Source organism: Lissotriton helveticus, chromosome 11 (genome assembly GCF_964261635.1).
Source record: "Lissotriton helveticus chromosome 11, aLisHel1.1, whole genome shotgun sequence".
Taxonomy (NCBI): domain Eukaryota; kingdom Metazoa; phylum Chordata; class Amphibia; order Caudata; family Salamandridae; genus Lissotriton; species Lissotriton helveticus.
The window spans coordinates 458,084,524-458,103,319 of record NC_136072.1 but is presented as its reverse complement, the minus strand read 5'-3'; the positions used below and the strand labels follow the sequence as shown (position 1 = coordinate 458,103,319).

At 50.0% G+C, this 18,796-nt stretch overlaps 1 protein-coding gene across 4 annotated transcripts in view; it reads left to right on the top strand.

The window, feature by feature from the left end:
* Nucleotides 1-18,796, top strand: part of SLC18A1 (solute carrier family 18 member A1) — a 320,481-nt gene that overhangs the window by 86,045 nt on the left and 215,640 nt on the right. For all 4 annotated transcript variants that reach the window (XM_078668076.1, XM_078668075.1, XM_078668077.1 and 1 more), the window contains one exon: nt 66-420. In XM_078668076.1, coding sequence (XP_078524202.1) covers nt 66-420 — 355 coding nt within the window. The remainder of the gene's footprint in view (nt 1-65; nt 421-18,796) is intronic.

Sequence of the window (18,796 nt, the reverse complement as noted above, 5' to 3'; positions counted from 1 at the left end):
CCAGAGCACTTACTCCTGATACCCAGAATATGTTATATGTATTAATATCTCACACTTTCTTCCAGTGCCTATCGTCCCAATGTTCCTGTATGCCACAGAGTATGAAAACCAGAATGGATCTGAACTAGTGAAACAACTGCCAGAAGCTCAGGCCTTCCCAGATATTTTCGACTTTACCTCTGTGTTTTCTCATTATGATAACTCTACCTTCATCCTTGCTAACAGCAGTTTTACTGATGATGTGAATAGTACAGACGTTGACATTACTTATGTGACTGAACCCACTGGAGTGCCAAAGAACAACTGTGTAAGTGGCCAAGACTTCCTGAAGGACGAGAATATGCGTGTGGGACTACTTTTTGCATCTAAGGCCCTCATGCAGCTCCTTATGAATCCATTTGTGGGCCCTCTTACAAACAGGTAAGCAACAACATCTATTAACTACACTGTAAGTATCTGCAAATGAATGCAGGGTGAGGAAGCATAGGTGATTAAGACACATAGTCCTCCCAAGAATGTGAAAGGTAATCTTTCCCTGGTAGTAAGATTTGCCAAATGTACTTCAAGCCTAGCTAGGTAAAATCACCTGTAGATGTAAAGAATATATAGGGTTTTATGCCCATGTATATTTTGCCATCTCTTTTGCAGTTGTAATGTTCTTTGCCCAGGCAGGCTTCACTATCTCCAAGAGGCTAGACTTTCAGTCAGTTCTTCACACAACCCTGACCAATGCAACTCAACCTTTGCAAGGACAGTCCCCTACTCGTATACTCACACTTTTGGTAGGGAACCCAATTTAGGGATCAGAATAGAAGCCATTGCCCTTGACCATTATCCTTTACACCCTGACCATTTTCTGAAAGTGTTTGGAAGGATTTTGCCATCGAGCCGCTAAGCAGCACTCATGAAAGCCCTCTGGAGCCCTGCCTTTATCGCAGAAACGAATGTTATGCACTTCTACACCTTATATTTTCAGTTACACTTCATAGTACAGTCCAGGCTTCCATGCTATCATCCTGATCATGTTCCCTGTTGTCTGTTCTCTCTCTCTCCAAACCTTTCCCAGATCATGGCCTGGTGGTGGTATTCTATTTTCTACCTTGATTTCTGAATCCTACCGACCTTCTAAACGTTTTACATCGTCTTTCTGGACTTTTCACTGCTTAGGCTATCACCTGTACCTCATTCCTGGCCTTCATGTGTCCTGTCTTTTGTTTGCTGGTTCCCCTAGTCTTCCCTTTCAAAGTCTCAGTCCTGCCTATTATCTATTGGTGATTCCCTGCACTTGGTTGATTGCTTGCACCTTGCTTTCTTTCTCCCTGCACCTGTGCTGCTCGCATTAGCTTCCAGCTATTTCAGCCTTGTGAGAGCAGAGTGCAGCGGGCTTGCAACTGACTTCGCTCCTTGTTATCTGTGTGATCCTCCAGCAATGTTCCAGGCTTGCCTTTGTTTTCCATTTTCATTGTTGTTTGATTCTAAGTTTCTTTTTCTTATTACTTGTTTCTGTTGCCAGTTTCATGTTTATCCTGCCTCTTTGTTTACCTGCTTGCTTTGACCCTAGATACTGTCTGCACACATTCAGACCTGCCTTGTATATGCAGATTCCTTGTCTTGTATTCATGTGTTCCTGTTCTGACTCTGTATTTCTGTTCTGTCCTATTTAGTGTGCAGAATTCAATCAAACTCCGTTTTGTGTATTCCAGTCCTGTTACTCCAGTCCAGAGCTTCCCTGAGCCCGTTCCCTTTTTCTGTGTTTCTTCCACTGTTCTCCTTTATCTTCTTGTGTGTTGATATTACATCCTGATTTTCATTGCTTTCAAGAGAGCCAGTTAGATTCCAAGGCTTGTGCCTATGGCACGCAGAACCACCCAGCACTCCTTCTCAGTAGGAGCTGCTGAGTGTTTTCCTGAACTCTGTGGGGTTAATCTGCTCCTTTTTTTTTTGTTAGATCTTTTTCACCTCCCAGAGAGATCACTTTCAAGGAGCAGACAAACAATCCTTCAAGATAGTTTGTCTATAGTTTCACTGCTTCTACATTCCATTTTGTGCTTGTGTTATCTTTATAGTTATAGTCCATAGTCACTACCTGTTCCAAACTGCTGATGTCCTCTTTCCATCCAAGCCTTCAGGTTCTCAATTGTTTGTACTGGCGTCTCCTCTGCTATGGTGTAGGAGTGTCGCCCCACTGCTTTCTCGCAGTGCGAGAAGCCTAAGCAGAAAATGGTAATAACTAAAAGTTATTACCATTTTATGTTTGGTGGGCGGGGCAGGGTAGGAGTGGTTTGGCCACTCCTGGGTGTGCAAAAAACAGTTTGGTCAGCCCCCTCGGGCCGCCCAAACCAGTCATGCGCACTTTGCCCTTCTCCATGCAGGCTGCATTGCAGCCTGCATGGAGAACATGCACGCCCCTCTAGCCCCTGGCTGAGCGTCGGGTCACGGCACTCCAGACCAATCACAATGCTGCATCGTTGTGATTGTCTTAGTGGAAGGAGCCTGGCTGCCTGCTTCCTGTTCCTGTCGGAGGCAGGTGAGCAGGGGAGCAGGAGCAGTGAAGACGCTGGACCCAGGGGAAAAGTAGTTTTTTTTTTTTTTTTATTATGATCACCCCACGACCACCCTCCCTGTGTGACACCCACAGCGCCCCACCTACCCGCAAGCCATGCCAGCCGCTACTGACCCCTTCTGTAGAAACCCTTTGTCCCTGCATAGAGCAAGAACCTCTATTGTGCTGCCTTGTCCTGAAATCAGCTAGTATCCTTGGCAGTTGCCCTGAACATAATTTGATCCCTGGCAGTGTTGGGTTCTTTATCATTGCCTGGAATGATAATTAGAGAGCAAGCTGCGATGGCAGTTTCTATTACAGTAGGCATTCACTGACTTGGATATAGGCAGGAATCATAGTTCAGTAGAAATGAGTTTTAACCACTTTTAATCTGTACATTAAATGTGAATGGCTCTGAGTCCATTCCAAACTCCATTTCTGTGTAGGACACCCAACACTAATGTTGTTTAAAACTTATAAATAAACGGACAGTCTTCTTCCAGATTAAACAATTCATTTAATGGGTTTTGTTTATAATTAAAACATTTCTATTTTGCACATTCTGAATTCTGCACCTTTATCCAGGATCATATTGAAATTCTTTAGAGTTGTCCTTTCACTTCAGTTTAAAATGTGTATCCAGCAGACAAAGGGTCTGATTTATACTTTGGCAGTCGGAGGGGACTCTGCTAGGATGATAGAAGAGATTGCCCCCTCCACCCCAAAGGACCTTTGTCCGCCAAATCAAGGGCTGTGCTTCACCCGCATGGACAATTGTAAACATTGGCAGGAACCACAGTGATGGCAGTTCCTGTCAATGTTGTAAATGTTTGATGGACGGTCTCTTGGCAAACATTTACAGGGTTTTTCATTTTTCAAATACAAACTCCTAAAGCGTGTGTTTGCTTTTGCAAAATGAAAAATGAATGGTGTCCCACACTGTTGTATTTTGTCAATAAAGAGAGAAAGAAGCAGTGAAGAAGGCAATCATTCAGTCTCGCTACAATCAAAAGAGAGAGTAAGGGAGTTTGTTCACTCAAATGTGGACTTGAGATCACTCCTATTCCCCTGGGAGGAATTACATCAAAACAAAGAGAGGAGTATCCCCTATGAAGATAAAGGACAGACGTATCTGGAGGGCAGGTTTTTTGGCAAGAAGGAGAATATTCATCCTTTTGTATAAAACCCCTCACTCACCAGCCTAGTGGTGACATGCTTCATCATCGGGGTCCACCCTGGCGTCCTAGCGCCACCAGGGTGTGCTACGACACCTGTACTACAGTGGAGCGGGTTGCGACTGTGGGTGTGGAAAAAATTAAATGTTAAAAATTGTCCTGGTTGTACTCAAAAATATAACTTTAATTATAGAGCAACTGAACAATGTTTAAAAATAAAAGGGCGAGATCCTGGTAGGGGAGTTACGACCAAGGGATCTCTATATGTGTTTGTGTTGAATGGTCAACATGTTTCTACCTTAAGGGCGATTGCCCGGTATTCGTCAGGACCAGAAAAACAGGTGGACAGGGGGTGTGTGCTCCCTAAAAAGCACACCCGTTCCTTGATCCCCTGTGTACCTACTGGCAAAACGGCCAGTGGTGTATACTGCTCAGTAAAATAAGTGAGCAGGTGAAAAAGTGAAAAAGAGACCTGTGGGGAGAAAAAGGGGTAAACATAATCAGGTTTAATATTAGCTTACTCTCCTGTAACGTCGTGCATTGTCTCAGTGATTTGAAATAGAGTGCCAAAAGGGTTTTTACCACCAAATAAATTGATACCGTGTGTTGGACTTGGCCCGCAGGGCTGGTTCACCCCTGAACTTTTTGCCTTATGTGTGACCCTGTGTCAGTGATTTTGGGATTCTGCGCACTTTCACTGTGTCCCAGTGGAAAGTGCGTGCGCACTCTGAGTGCATGTGCTGAGCTAGGCCTGCCCGCCCATAGGAATGCATGGGGAATGTATGTGTCCCTGGTAGTTCCTGATGCGTGGGGTGTACAGGCTTGAGTCTGGTATGTGTGAACTCGTGAGAGTGAATGCTGCGCAATGGTATGTGCGGCTTGTATGTGTCTAGAAGGGAAGTGTTACTTCTGGACATTGAGATATGTGTGCATGTGCTGTGAGGGTGCTGGAGCGTGATTGGCTGGAGCTGGCTGGCATGCCAGGCTCCAGGAAGTCTGGATGGGTCTGCCCGGTGGTGAGTGGGAGATTAGCATGAGTGATGTGTGGGAGGAGTGTACCTGTGTCCTGGATGGGCTGGGTTTTCCCCACACAATGCTGGCTCCGCCCCCCTGTGGTGTGTCTAACGACCCTAGCCTCCCCAGTGAATGAAATGGGTGGTTGGGCCATTAAGAGTGCTCCAGAGCCAGCTGAAACTGGTTTTCCCCCCACCCTGCACCTTGAAACAAAGGATTTGGTACTATAAGAAGGGGCTGTGTCCCCTTGGAAAATGTTCTACTTTTGGATCCTGCCAGAGGGGGCTGTTGCTGCTGCTGGGGCCAGGAGGACCGCCACTTGGACTGTCTCCCTGCCTGGAGACCCAGTGTGCTGGCTCTGGCCCTGCCTTGCCCCTCTGCCTGCCTCCAGCCCTGCTGGAGCCCTGTCCTGTCCTCCAGTGCTGGGGAGCACTGAGGACTTCGTTGCCTGCAGCCTGAAAGCGCTGCTCTCTGCCCTTCAGCGCTAGGAGCGCTGAGATCGCCTGCCTAGCGCTTGGAGAACGCTGGATTTTGCCCGAGCGCCGTGAGCGCTGTATTTTGCCCGCCCTGTGTGGTGGTTTGACGGCGCGGGTGCCACCCCGCTCATTGCCGTATTGTTTTGCCCGGTTTTGAGTGATCTACGAGGGAGCCCACTCCTCGGATCATCTGGGAGCCCGCCTGCCTGCCTAAAGCGAGCCGCCGCGCTGCCCGCGGCGACCCGGAAGTGAAGGGATTGCCGGCCAATCACAGCGCGGCCCAGGAAAGGCCGACCGGAAGTCCCGCCTCCCTCGCCGAGCCGCGAGAGAGCCTGCCGAGGCTCCCCGAGAGGAAAGGAGAGCCCCGGGACCAGCGGGAGAGACCCGCCGCCGCTGGAGAGCCCAGCGCTAGACCGGTGAGTGCCGGTGCCTGCAGAGGAGGGGGGGGAGCGTCGGGACACATTGCCGGTGTCCGCCCCGCCCCCCTCTCTGTAGCGCGACCTCGCGCCTGGGTGTTTTGAGCCTGAGGGCTCAGGGGGCATTTCCTTATTTCACGAGCCCTGAGAGGCTCTGAGCGCCCCACGTTCACGTCGAGTCCCCAGAGGGGGGACTCCCAAAGAGAAGCGCCCGTGTGTTTGGAGCCTGAGGGCTCAGGGAGCATCTCCACGTTTTGGAGCCACGAGGTGCCCCGGGGGCACCAGTTGATTTAGAGCCCAGCGTGGCTCTTGGCAAACATCATTGCTTTGGGTCCCCAGAGCGAGGGACCCCCCAGCCCAGCGAGGCTGCACCTGTTCATTGCTGGAGCCCTGAGAGGCTCAGCAGCCCCCCCCCCTTACTGGTGAGAGAGCCTAAGAGAGGCTCACCAGCGCCACAGTGGTGGTTCCTTGAGCCAGAGAGGCTCCAACATTGCCCAAACTTTCCCTGCACCAGTTGCCCAGCACTTTGTGGGCAACTGCCACGTTTAGGACCCTGACACTTGGGACACAGGGCGTCCTAGCCCCAACAAGGCCAGAGGGCCTAGGGACAGTCACAGGGGTGACTTACGTGAGTCTGGCGCAATTGTACTGTCTATACACCTCTGAATGGGTAGTTTACTCATCATGTGTTCTCTTGTCCTGCACCTCTGAATGTGTTTTTATGCGTCATGTGCCTTTACACCTCTGAATGAATGTTATGCATTGCATCATGTGTTTTCCTCTTACACCCCTACAGGTATTGTAATACATAGGTGGTTGTTTTCTCCCTAGTACAGGTGGTGCTAGTGAGGTCCTGTTACCAGTGATTACTGGTTGTGTGCTCTATTTTCATATTGTGTGCTACAGTGATTTTTATTTCTACAAAGTTCTAAAAGTGCTGATACCCCTGACAGTGGTCCAAGTGGCCCTGTCCTGTACAAATATCCCTTGTAAATTCCGCCCGTGCCTGTTGGCACAGTGTAACAAGATGTGTGTTTTATCTGATGTTTATTTATTATAATACAAAGGCTATTTTTATATAACCTTGTGTGGAGTTTCCTTTGTGGTGGGCCTTTGGTTGTTGTTGCTGGGGTGCGTGCGCAAATACTTAGCCTACATCGCCTCCAAGTTTAGCCTTGCTGCTCGCGCCACGTTACCTAGAGGGTGAGTAGGGGTTATCTTGGCGTGTAACTCCCTTGCCCTGACTTGGGTGTGGTGGTCTCTGACTGACTTTGGCGAAAGCCCTGGCCAGCCAGGGATCCCATTTCCAACATTGGCGGCAAGCGGTGGGATAAGGATTTGTGTTTGCGTTGTACCTTAGTAGCGGCTGGCCGCACTTCAAAGCTCTACATTTGTTAGATAACCACATTTTGGGGATTATTGTTGTTGGTAAAATTCCATTGTTTCTTCTCCTGAAGAGTGTCGTTTGATAATTGTGTCCTGTACATTTGTCCCCCGCCCTGCTTCCAGAGTTTGGTACCTGTGTCGCTTTTGGTCAGGTTGAGAAGTCAGGGGTGGTAGAAACTGCCTTACCGATCCGAGGGGAGGGTGTGTGTGGATGAATGGTGTGTTTTCCTGGACGCATGAGTGAGTTCTTTTTTAAGGAGAGTGTGGAAGTTTTGGAATTGTGTACTCCTACTTCAGATTGCTAGATCCCTTGTGTTGCACGTGTCTGTGAGCATCCTGTCAAGATGGAATCTCCTTTTAACCTTTGTGGCCTGTTTAAGTACAGTGTGCATGAGTTGGTACGGTTATGTAAGGAGAGAGACATCCCAGTGAGTGAGTCAGACACCCAGTCCAAGCTTAGGGATAACATGATCCTGTGGCAGAAGAGTGACTGGGAGCGTGAGCACAGTGAGAGGGAGAGGGCCCGGACCGCACACCATGAGGGTGGTGGGCCTGAGGGGAGCCCTGAAGAGTCTGATGTGGAGAGTGAGTTTGACAGTGGGTGGGCGCCAGCAGAGAGTGAGTACCCCCTAGATAGGGAGTCCCTTGCTGGGTCCAGTGTCAGGTGTAGCACCCCATCCCTTTCCCTGTCCCCAGAGGAGTGGGTGGATAGGAGAGAAGAGAGGGAGCACCAGCTGGCCATGGAGAAGCTCCGGTTAGAGTATGCCAGAGAGATGGCGCAGCTGGGTGTGAATGAGCGGACTGCAGAGGCTGAGAGGGCCTTGGCCAGGGAGAAGATAGCCCTAGAGTGTAGGTTATCCCCTGAGCGCAGTCTTAATTTTCTGGATCCCCCAGGGAGGGTTGAGTCCAGTGGTGGCAGCTATTTAAATCTAAGTCTAGAAAGTCCCAGTTCCCAGAGTATGGTTCCTGTTTCCCCAGAGGAGGAGAACAGGTTGAAGTTCAGGAACCATAGGAAACCGCCTCACCAGAAGTGGGGGTATTTTGTGGATGACTGTTCTGATGCAATGGAGGATTGGCTGGCGGCTAACCCGGACGATGAGAGGGACGGAGTAGTGAGTATGTTCCTCAAAGAGCAGTTGCTCAGTGTTGTGTGTCCAGAGTTGCGCCAGCACCTGCTGAAGTGGAAGTGTTTTTGTCCTTGGGACCTTGCAGAGGAAGCAGACCGCTGGGAAAGGGCCAGAGGCTCTGTAGAGTCATTGGTGAGTGACTCCGAAAGTAGTGGGTCAGGGATCTTCCAGCCCAGCGTGGTGGAAGAGGCTCAGTGTAGCCCAGCTAGGTCCCAGTATAGTGAGAAGGGTGTAGGGGCTGACTGCCTGGCTCAGTGGAGCAGGAGTCAGTGGGTGGCTGAGAGCCCCCAGAGGCCCGAAGCCCTGTCTCAGAGCCTGGGTGGTTTCTTGAGGGAACACCAGGTTGGGAACCTAGGCTGTCCTGTTAGCCCATTTGAGGAGGATCTCCTAGTGAGTAGAGGACCTGGAGCGTCTGTAACCAGAGCTCCTGTGGTTCCAGAGGCTGGCAGTACCGCTCCGGTAGGGAGGGTACAGGAGTCCAGCGTGAGGAGTGATTGGGGGATGAGTTTCCCAGTGGATGCACCAGTGGACCAGAGACTAGCCAGGTGGGCTAGATCTTCTTGGAGGGACCCGGGTGGCACCACTTCTGGTCTGGGGGATCGTCACGCACTGTCAGGTGGACAGAGGGCGGGAGATCTGCGCCAGACAGACAGTCACACAACAGATGTGTCATTTGTTAGCCTCAGAGGGATTGTGTGTGAGTCCCAAGAAGTCCTGGAGTGCCAGGCAATTGTTCCACCAAAGGTTTTAGACCGGAGGTTGGATGGCCAGGTTCAGGATCAGCCTGACCTGAAGGGTAGGACGACTGTAACCAGTGTCCTGACCGGTTCTTCTTCCAGAGGAACTTCTCCAGGGGGGAGAGGGCAGACCTCTGGAAGGGGGTGCAGAGGGTGGGAGAGCCCACCTCTGACCCCGGTGCAACCTGAGGGGTTAAACCCTAGGTTGGGATGGCGTTCTAGGTGTCCCCCTCGCACGGGGAGGAGGAACCCTAAAAGAAGAGGAAAGGGGAGGAGCGCCTTCCCTGAGACTCCTGGTCCACCTGAGGTTGTAGACCCTAGGCTGGAGAACCAGTGGCAGTCTGGCCCTGTCTTGCAGACAGGAAGAGTGGAGAGTGGCTACTATGGGCCTGGGGTTACTACCCCCCACTTCGTGAGTAGGCAGGAACCAGTGGCACCTGGGTGGCCTAGGGCCTGGTCCTGGCCGCGGACAGCTGAGGAGTACCAGTGGGGTAGCCCAGCTGGTCCTTACAGTAGCTTTAGAAGGAACCCTAGGGGTTCACCGTGGCATAGAACAGGAGGGTGTCCCGGCAGTGGCGGGCCTGCGTCCGTGTTCTATCGCCCCAAGCAGGGAAGTCCATCACGGTGGTGATTGTTCTCCCCTGCGTTTTGGCTGGAAGGGGGTTATGTTGGACTTGGCCCGCAGGGCTGGTTCACCCCTGAACTTTTTGCCTTATGTGTGACCCTGTGTCAGTGATTTTGGGATTCTGCGCACTTTCACTGTGTCCCAGTGGAAAGTGCGTGCGCACTCTGAGTGCATGTGCTGAGCTAGGCCTGCCCGCCCATAGGAATGCATGGGGAATGTATGTGTCCCTGGTAGTTCCTGATGCGTGGGGTGTACAGGCTTGAGTCTGGTATGTGTGAACTCGTGAGAGTGAATGCTGCGCAATGGTATGTGCGGCTTGTATGTGTCTAGAAGGGAAGTGTTACTTCTGGACATTGAGATATGTGTGCATGTGCTGTGAGGGTGCTGGAGCGTGATTGGCTGGAGCTGGCTGGCATGCCAGGCTCCAGGAAGTCTGGATGGGTCTGCCCGGTGGTGAGTGGGAGATTAGCATGAGTGATGTGTGGGAGGAGTGTACCTGTGTCCTGGATGGGCTGGGTTTTCCCCACACAATGCTGGCTCCGCCCCCCTGTGGTGTGTCTAACGACCCTAGCCTCCCCAGTGAATGAAATGGGTGGTTGGGCCATTAAGAGTGCTCCAGAGCCAGCTGAAACTGGTTTTCCCCCCACCCTGCACCTTGAAACAAAGGATTTGGTACTATAAGAAGGGGCTGTGTCCCCTTGGAAAATGTTCTACTTTTGGATCCTGCCAGAGGGGGCTGTTGCTGCTGCTGGGGCCAGGAGGACCGCCACTTGGACTGTCTCCCTGCCTGGAGACCCAGTGTGCTGGCTCTGGCCCTGCCTTGCCCCTCTGCCTGCCTCCAGCCCTGCTGGAGCCCTGTCCTGTCCTCCAGTGCTGGGGAGCACTGAGGACTTCGTTGCCTGCAGCCTGAAAGCGCTGCTCTCTGCCCTTCAGCGCTAGGAGCGCTGAGATCGCCTGCCTAGCGCTTGGAGAACGCTGGATTTTGCCCGAGCGCCGTGAGCGCTGTATTTTGCCCGCCCTGTGTGGTGGTTTGACGGCGCGGGTGCCACCCCGCTCATTGCCGTATTGTTTTGCCCGGTTTTGAGTGATCTACGAGGGAGCCCACTCCTCGGATCATCTGGGAGCCCGCCTGCCTGCCTAAAGCGAGCCGCCGCGCTGCCCGCGGCGACCCGGAAGTGAAGGGATTGCCGGCCAATCACAGCGCGGCCCAGGAAAGGCCGACCGGAAGTCCCGCCTCCCTCGCCGAGCCGCGAGAGAGCCTGCCGAGGCTCCCCGAGAGGAAAGGAGAGCCCCGGGACCAGCGGGAGAGACCCGCCGCCGCTGGAGAGCCCAGCGCTAGACCGGTGAGTGCCGGTGCCTGCAGAGGAGGGGGGGGAGCGTCGGGACACATTGCCGGTGTCCGCCCCGCCCCCCTCTCTGTAGCGCGACCTCGCGCCTGGGTGTTTTGAGCCTGAGGGCTCAGGGGGCATTTCCTTATTTCACGAGCCCTGAGAGGCTCTGAGCGCCCCACGTTCATGTCGAGTCCCCAGAGGGGGGACTCCCAAAGAGAAGCGCCCGTGTGTTTGGAGCCTGAGGGCTCAGGGAGCATCTCCACGTTTTGGAGCCACGAGGTGCCCCGGGGGCACCAGTTGATTTAGAGCCCAGCGTGGCTCTTGGCAAACATCATTGCTTTGGGTCCCCAGAGCGAGGGACCCCCCAGCCCAGCGAGGCTGCACCTGTTCATTGCTGGAGCCCTGAGAGGCTCAGCAGCCCCCCCCCCTTACTGGTGAGAGAGCCTAAGAGAGGCTCACCAGCGCCACAGTGGTGGTTCCTTGAGCCAGAGAGGCTCCAACATTGCCCAAACTTTCCCTGCACCAGTTGCCCAGCACTTTGTGGGCAACTGCCACGTTTAGGACCCTGACACTTGGGACACAGGGCGTCCTAGCCCCAACAAGGCCAGAGGGCCTAGGGACAGTCACAGGGGTGACTTACGTGAGTCTGGCGCAATTGTACTGTCTATACACCTCTGAATGGGTAGTTTACTCATCATGTGTTCTCTTGTCCTGCACCTCTGAATGTGTTTTTATGCGTCATGTGCCTTTACACCTCTGAATGAATGTTATGCATTGCATCATGTGTTTTCCTCTTACACCCCTACAGGTATTGTAATACATAGGTGGTTGTTTTCTCCCTAGTACAGGTGGTGCTAGTGAGGTCCTGTTACCAGTGATTACTGGTTGTGTGCTCTATTTTCATATTGTGTGCTACAGTGATTTTTATTTCTACAAAGTTCTAAAAGTGCTGATACCCCTGACAGTGGTCCAAGTGGCCCTGTCCTGTACAAATATCCCTTGTAAATTCCGCCCGTGCCTGTTGGCACAGTGTAACAAGATGTGTGTTTTATCTGATGTTTATTTATTATAATACAAAGGCTATTTTTATATAACCTTGTGTGGAGTTTCCTTTGTGGTGGGCCTTTGGTTGTTGTTGCTGGGGTGCGTGCGCAAATACTTAGCCTACATCGCCTCCAAGTTTAGCCTTGCTGCTCGCGCCACGTTACCTAGAGGGTGAGTAGGGGTTATCTTGGCGTGTAACTCCCTTGCCCTGACTTGGGTGTGGTGGTCTCTGACTGACTTTGGCGAAAGCCCTGGCCAGCCAGGGATCCCATTTCCAACACCGTGGTGATGGAGTGAGATACTAGTCAACATCTATGCCGGTAAATAGTGCGTGAGAGTTGCATGCGATGTGATCAAAGCACTTGTGAGTCATATCATTGTATGTTTCAGGTGCCTATATTAGAAAAAGCATATCGACTGCCGCTAAGGGTGGCACTGACTACATTGTAAATATCCCGTGGTGCCTGTACTCCTGGCAGGATAGTGAATATCTGGGCGGTTGCTTTACCATGGTGGGTGTATTCATGGTAGGGTGATCTAAGGCATAGCGGTATCTCGGTAGTGCTATATTCATTCACAGCATTATCATTTATAGCGTGAATAACAATTGATAGACATACATAACGAACACACATGTAACACTGAGGAACAAACTGAAGCTCTATGGCAAAAGTGAGGGCTTACTCAATTGTGAGCTCTATGGGGCTTCAACGGGCAGGGCGTAGGTTCAATGCCGTAGGCGTAACATATTCTGTAAGATTAAAAAAGCGCGGGCGGTGAAAACCACGGTGCTTCTCAATATGCCCTGATAACGAAGGAAGGCTCCCTCGCTATACCCGGTACTCGTTTGTGTACCTGGGAACTAACGGAGATGGTCTACTTACAGTTACTGGCGGGAAGGATCAGGTCTGACCTACTCCTAACGGCCTCTGCACGGCTAGTGGGTTCCGCCGGCATCGGTCGTTGTTATGAGGAGTCGGCCGTTTCCGGGTTAGGGCGCGGCCTGGGCTCGTTTAGGGGGCGGGGCTGACAGCGCGCATTGGCGTACTGACGGTAGCTAGGCTACTCCGTGTAAACACATGACAGGTTAGGCTGAGCACCCCTGATATTGGCGGCAGCCGGGCTGAAGCGTGTACATACAGGACAGGTTAGGTTGAGCTACGCTGCTGTAGATGAACAGTGTGGCGAGTGGCTCGAATAATTACTCACATGGTGCAGTTCGCTGCATTAAATTAAAGTGCCACGGAATAGGTGAAATTACACAGGTTGGTTGAAATGACACATATTTGCTACTCGTAAAGCAGACAGAGGTGCAGTATATCTGATATAGGATATGTTGAAAAAAGGGGGGGGGGACGTTGTGTATTCGTCCTGGGTGGCACATATACTAGTTAGCATGGGGATGAGCGCTGGCGCAGGCACTGCGGTTGCTGGGCACGATTGGACACCGCATTGTATGTGGTGACACATGTGAGCGGAATCTCCTTCTCTGGTCTTGGTGTGTCCTCTAGCAGAGCTTGTCGTGGTTGATTTCTAGCCCGTTTCTGGCATCTCTTAGTGATTTTTTCAGGGTATCCTCGCTTTGCTAGTTTATTAGTTAGATCTTCTGCCTGTGTTTTGTAGTCCTTTAGTTCGCTGCAGTTTCTCCTGAGTCTGAGATACTGGCCATAGGGTAAGTTCTCCCTTAGGGGGCGAGGATGGAAACTGTCAAATCTCAGCAGGTTGTTTTTGGCCGTGGGCTTGAAGTGGGTTTTGGTCTTGAGCCTGTCATTGTCTCTTTCGATTTCAATGTCGAGAAAGACCATTTTGTCTTTGTCTATGCAGTGTGTAAACCGTAAGTTGGGATCACAGGTGTTTAGCCACGTGATGAATGCCATCAGAGTTTCTTGTGGTCCTTGCCAGATTGTGAAGACGTCGTCTATGTACCGTCTCCAAAATTTGATATGATTGCTGTAGGGGTTGTTGGTGGTTATGATGAATCTTTTCTCAAAATCATAGACATAGAGGCCCGCCACACTGGGGGCAAAAACACTGCCCATAGATGTCCCACCTATTTGGAGGTATAGTTTGCCGTCATGTTCAAAAAAGTTTCTTTTGAGAGCGAGAGTTGCACACTCTATGATGAACTCTTTAGGTGTTCTATAGTCCCATGTTGAATTGTCCAGTGTTTGCTTTAGTACTTCAATGGTGGCGTCTTGGGGTATGTTAGTATAAAGGCTCTCTATGTCTAGACTCACGAGGATGTAGTCCGGTTCCATCTTGATGTCTTCCAACATTGTCAATAGGCTTTTGGTGTCTCTTAGGTAAGTTGTAGTGTTTTGTACAATGGTTTTTAAAAAGTGGTCACAGAAACGTGACAGAGGTTCTAAGAGCGAGCCTATGCCTGACACGATCGGTCTGCCAGGGGGAGGAATCTTGCCTTTGTGCATTTTAGGGACCACATAGAAATAGGGGATCTTGCCCTCTGTTTTGCAGAGGTAGTCCGCTTCTTGTTTGGAGATGTGGCCTGAGGCCTCTGCTGCTTCCACCATGTTGGTTATTTCAATCCGTAGATCTTCAGTGGGGTCGGCTGTTAGCCTTCTGTAGTTTGTGTTATCCCCCAGCAGGCGTTGGCACTCGGTGTCGTAGTCGGTCTTATTCATTATTACCAGTCCCCCTCCTTTGTCAGCTGGTTTTATTATGATGGAGTCATCGTTTTTCAGATCAGCTATGGCTTTGTTCTCCGCTTGGCTGTTGTTATGGTACTGTTTGGTAACTACTAGGGCTTCAATGTCATTGAACACAGCTTGCTCAAAGGTGTTGATTTCCACCGGGATCGAGTGTGGTGGGGGCGTGAAGGAAGACTGCAATCTGAGACCCGTTTCATTCGTGGTTTCATCAGAGTCAGTAGTGGTGATTTTTTCAAAATATGCTTTCAGCTTGAGTTTCCGAAAGAAGGAGGCTAGTTCACAGTGTAATTTGAACTTGTCTAAGGCCGCAGTGGGCACAAAGCCTAGGCCCTTGTTAAGTACGTTGGATTCTGTGGTTGTCAGTGTATGCGATGATAAGTTGGTTACTAACTCCTCGCTGTGCTGGGGCCTGCTTTGTTTGCTCCCGATTTGCTCCTGGTGACGCTGCCCGTTGTGTCTTCCTCCTCCCAATGGACGTTGTTCCCTCGTCTGTTGCGTCCCCTTCCGCGCCTGCCTCTGTTCTGAAAAGGAGGACGGAACTGGTTTTGTTGGAAGGGGAATTGTTGGAAGGGTGGTTGCCATCCATACATTGTGTACTGCGGAGGGGGTTGGTAAGGATGCATCAATGGTTGTTGAAACGGGTGTTGAGGGGGGTGGTTGAATTGTGGCCATTGGAAATTTCCTCTGTAGGCTCCTTGTTGTCTTTGTCTAGGGGTCCCGCTGTTGGAGCCACCGCTGTTATTTGAACTATTAGAGGTGTTGCTCGATACATCTGAATCCTGGTCCGGGACTCCGGTGGTTTTGAAATCAGGGTCTGAGTATGGGTAAACCTTCACAAAAGAAAATTTTTTCAGATCTTTCTGAAACTTTTGGACCTTTTGTTGTGTGAGATTTTCTCTGTATTCAGTTATTTCCTTGTTTAAATCATCTAGCTTTTTTTTGTACCCGGTAATACTAGCTTTGATTTGAGACTCTGTGACTTGAATCTCCACTTGGATCTTTTCTGACAGACGTATGGCCGTTTTGAGAATTAGTATTATCCAATCATGGGTGCAGTGCCAGGCAATGAGTGCCCAATCTTTCCTAAATTCGGGGTCGTCTAGGAAGATACGTGGAGCGTTTGTAACCAAGAGGCCCTTGGGAGCTATCTTGTTGGTAACATATTCCTTTTAGTATTGTCCCATGCAAGATTGTCCTGATACGGTTCCGTTAGTTTTTCCCATTCGCAGGTTTGGGATATGGTGTTACTGATGTTGGCGTCCGCAAAGACATTGAGATCACTCATGATGGAGTCTATCTCATCTGTGGAGTATGTGAGTCCTGTGTATTCGGCCATGTTGGCTGCGGGTGTGTTCCTCAGAAATTACAGTAAAAAAACAGTAAAAAAACTGTAGTAAAAAACTCTCACAGCTGTGCGCTGCTAGGAATGCTACAATCAAAAGAGAGAGTAAGGGAGTTTGTTCACTCAAATGTGGACTTGAGATCACTCCTATTCCCCTGGGAGGAATTACATCAAAACAAAGAGAGGAGTATCCCCTATGAAGATAAAGGACAGACGTATCTGGACGCCAGGGTGGACCCCGATGATGAAGCATGTCACCACTAGGCTGGTGAGTGAGGGGTTTTATACAAAAGGATGAATATTCTCCTTCTTGCCAAAAAACCTGCCCTCCAGATACGTCTGTCCTTTATCTTCATAGGGGATACTCCTCTCTTTGTTTTGATGTAATTCCTCCCAGGGGAATAGGAGTGATCTCAAGTCCACATTTGAGTGAACAAACTCCCTTACTCTCTCTTTTGATTGTAGCATTCCTGGCAGCGCACAGCTGTGAGAGTTTTTTACTACAGTTTTTTTACTGTTTTTTTACTGTAATTTCTGAGGAACACACCCGCAGCCAACATGGCCGAATACACAGGACTCACATACTCCACAGATGAGATAGACTCCATCATGAGTGATCTCAATGTCTTGGCGGACGCCAACATCAGTAACACCATATCCCAAACCTGCGAATGGGAAAAACTAACGGAACTGAAACGGAACCGTATCAGGACAATCTTGCATGGGACAATATTAAAGGAATATGTTACCAACAAGATAGCTCCCAAGGGCCTCTTGGTTACAAACGCTCCACGTATCTTCCTAGACGACCCCGAATTTAGGAAAGATTGGGCACTCATTGCCTGGCACTGCACCCATGATTGGATAATACTAATTCTCAAAACGGCCATACGTCTGTCAGAAAAGATCCAAGTGGAGATTCAAGTCACAGAGTCTCAAATCAAAGCTAGTATTACCGGGTACAAAAAAAAGCTAGATGATTTAAACAAGGAAATAACTGAACACAGAGAAAATCTCACACAACAAAAGGTCCAAAAGTTTCAGAAAGATCTGAAAAATTTTTCTTTTGTGAAGGTGTACCCGTACTCAGACCCTGATTTCAAAACCACCGGAGTCCCGGACCAGGATTCAGATGTATCGAGCAACACCTCTAATAGTTCAAATAACAGCGGTGGCTCCAACAGCGGGACCCCTAGACAAAGACAACAAGGGGCCTACAGAGGAAATTTCCAATGGCCACAATTCAACCACCCCCCTCAACACCCATTTCAACAACCATTGATGCATCCTTACCAACCCCCTCCGCAGTACCCAATGTATGGATGGCAACCACCCTTCCAACAATTCCCCTTCCAACAAAACCAGTTCCGTCCTCCTTTTCAGAACAGAGGCAGGCGCGGAAGGGGACGCAACAGACGAGGGAACAACGTCCATTGGGAGGAGGAAGACACAACGGGCAGCGTCACCAGGAGCAAATCGGGAGCAAACAAAGCAGGCCCCAGCACAGCGAGGAGTTAGTAACCAACTTATCATCGCATACACTGACAACCACAGAATCCAACGTACTTAACAAGGGCCTAGGCTTTGTGCCCACTGCGGCCTTAGACAAGTTCAAATTACACTGTGAACTAGCCTCCTTCTTTCGGAAACTCAAGCTGAAAGCATATTTTGAAAAAATCACCACTACTGACTCTGATGAAACCACGAATGAAACGGGTCTCAGATTGCAGTCTTCCTTCACGCCCCCACCACACTCGATCCCGGTGGAAATCAACACCTTTGAGCAAGCTGTGTTCAATGACATTGAAGCCCTAGTAGTTACCAAACAGTACCATAACAACAGCCAAGCGGAGAACAAAGCCATAGCTGATCTGAAAAACGATGACTCCATCATAATAAAACCAGCTGACAAAGGAGGGGGACTGGTAATAATGAATAAGACCGACTACGACACCGAGTGCCAAGGCCTGCTGGGGGATAACACAAACTACAGAAGGCTAACAGCCGACCCCACTGAAGATCTACGGATTGAAATAACCAACATGGTGGAAGCAGCAGAGGCCTCAGGCCACATCTCCAAACAAGAAGCGGACTACCTCTGCAAAACAGAGGGCAAGATCCCCTATTTCTATGTGGTCCCTAAAATGCACAAAGGCAAGATTCCTCCCCCTGGCAGACCGATCGTGTCAGGCATAGGCTCGCTCTTAGAACCTCTGTCACGTTTCTGTGACCACTTTTTAAAAACCATTGTACAAAACACTACAACTTACCTAAGAGACACCAAAAGCCTATTGACAATGTTGGAAGACATCAAGATGGAACCGGACTACATCCTCGTGAGTCTAGACATAGAGAGCCTTTATACTAACATACCCCAAGACGCCACCATTGAAGTACTAAAGCAAACACTGGACAATTCAACATGGGACTATAGAACACCTACAGAGTTCATCATAGAGTGTGCAACTCTCGCTCTCAAAAGAAACTTTTTTGAACATGACGGCAAACTATACCTCCAAATAGGTGGGACATCTATGGGCAGTGTTTTTGCCCCCAGTGTGGCGGGCCTCTATGTCTATGATTTTGAGAAAAGATTCATCATAACCACCAACAACCCCTACAGCAATCATATCAAATTTTGGAGACGGTACATAGACGACGTCTTCACAATCTGGCAAGGACCACAAGAAACTCTGATGGCATTCATCACGTGGCTAAACACCTGTGATCCCAACTTACGGTTTACACACTGCATAGACAAAGACAAAATGGTCTTTCTCGACATTGAAATCGAAAGAGACAATGACAGGCTCAAGACCAAAACCCACTTCAAGCCCACGGCCAAAAACAACCTGCTGAGATTTGACAGTTTCCATCCTCGCCCCCTAAGGGAGAACTTACCCTATGGCCAG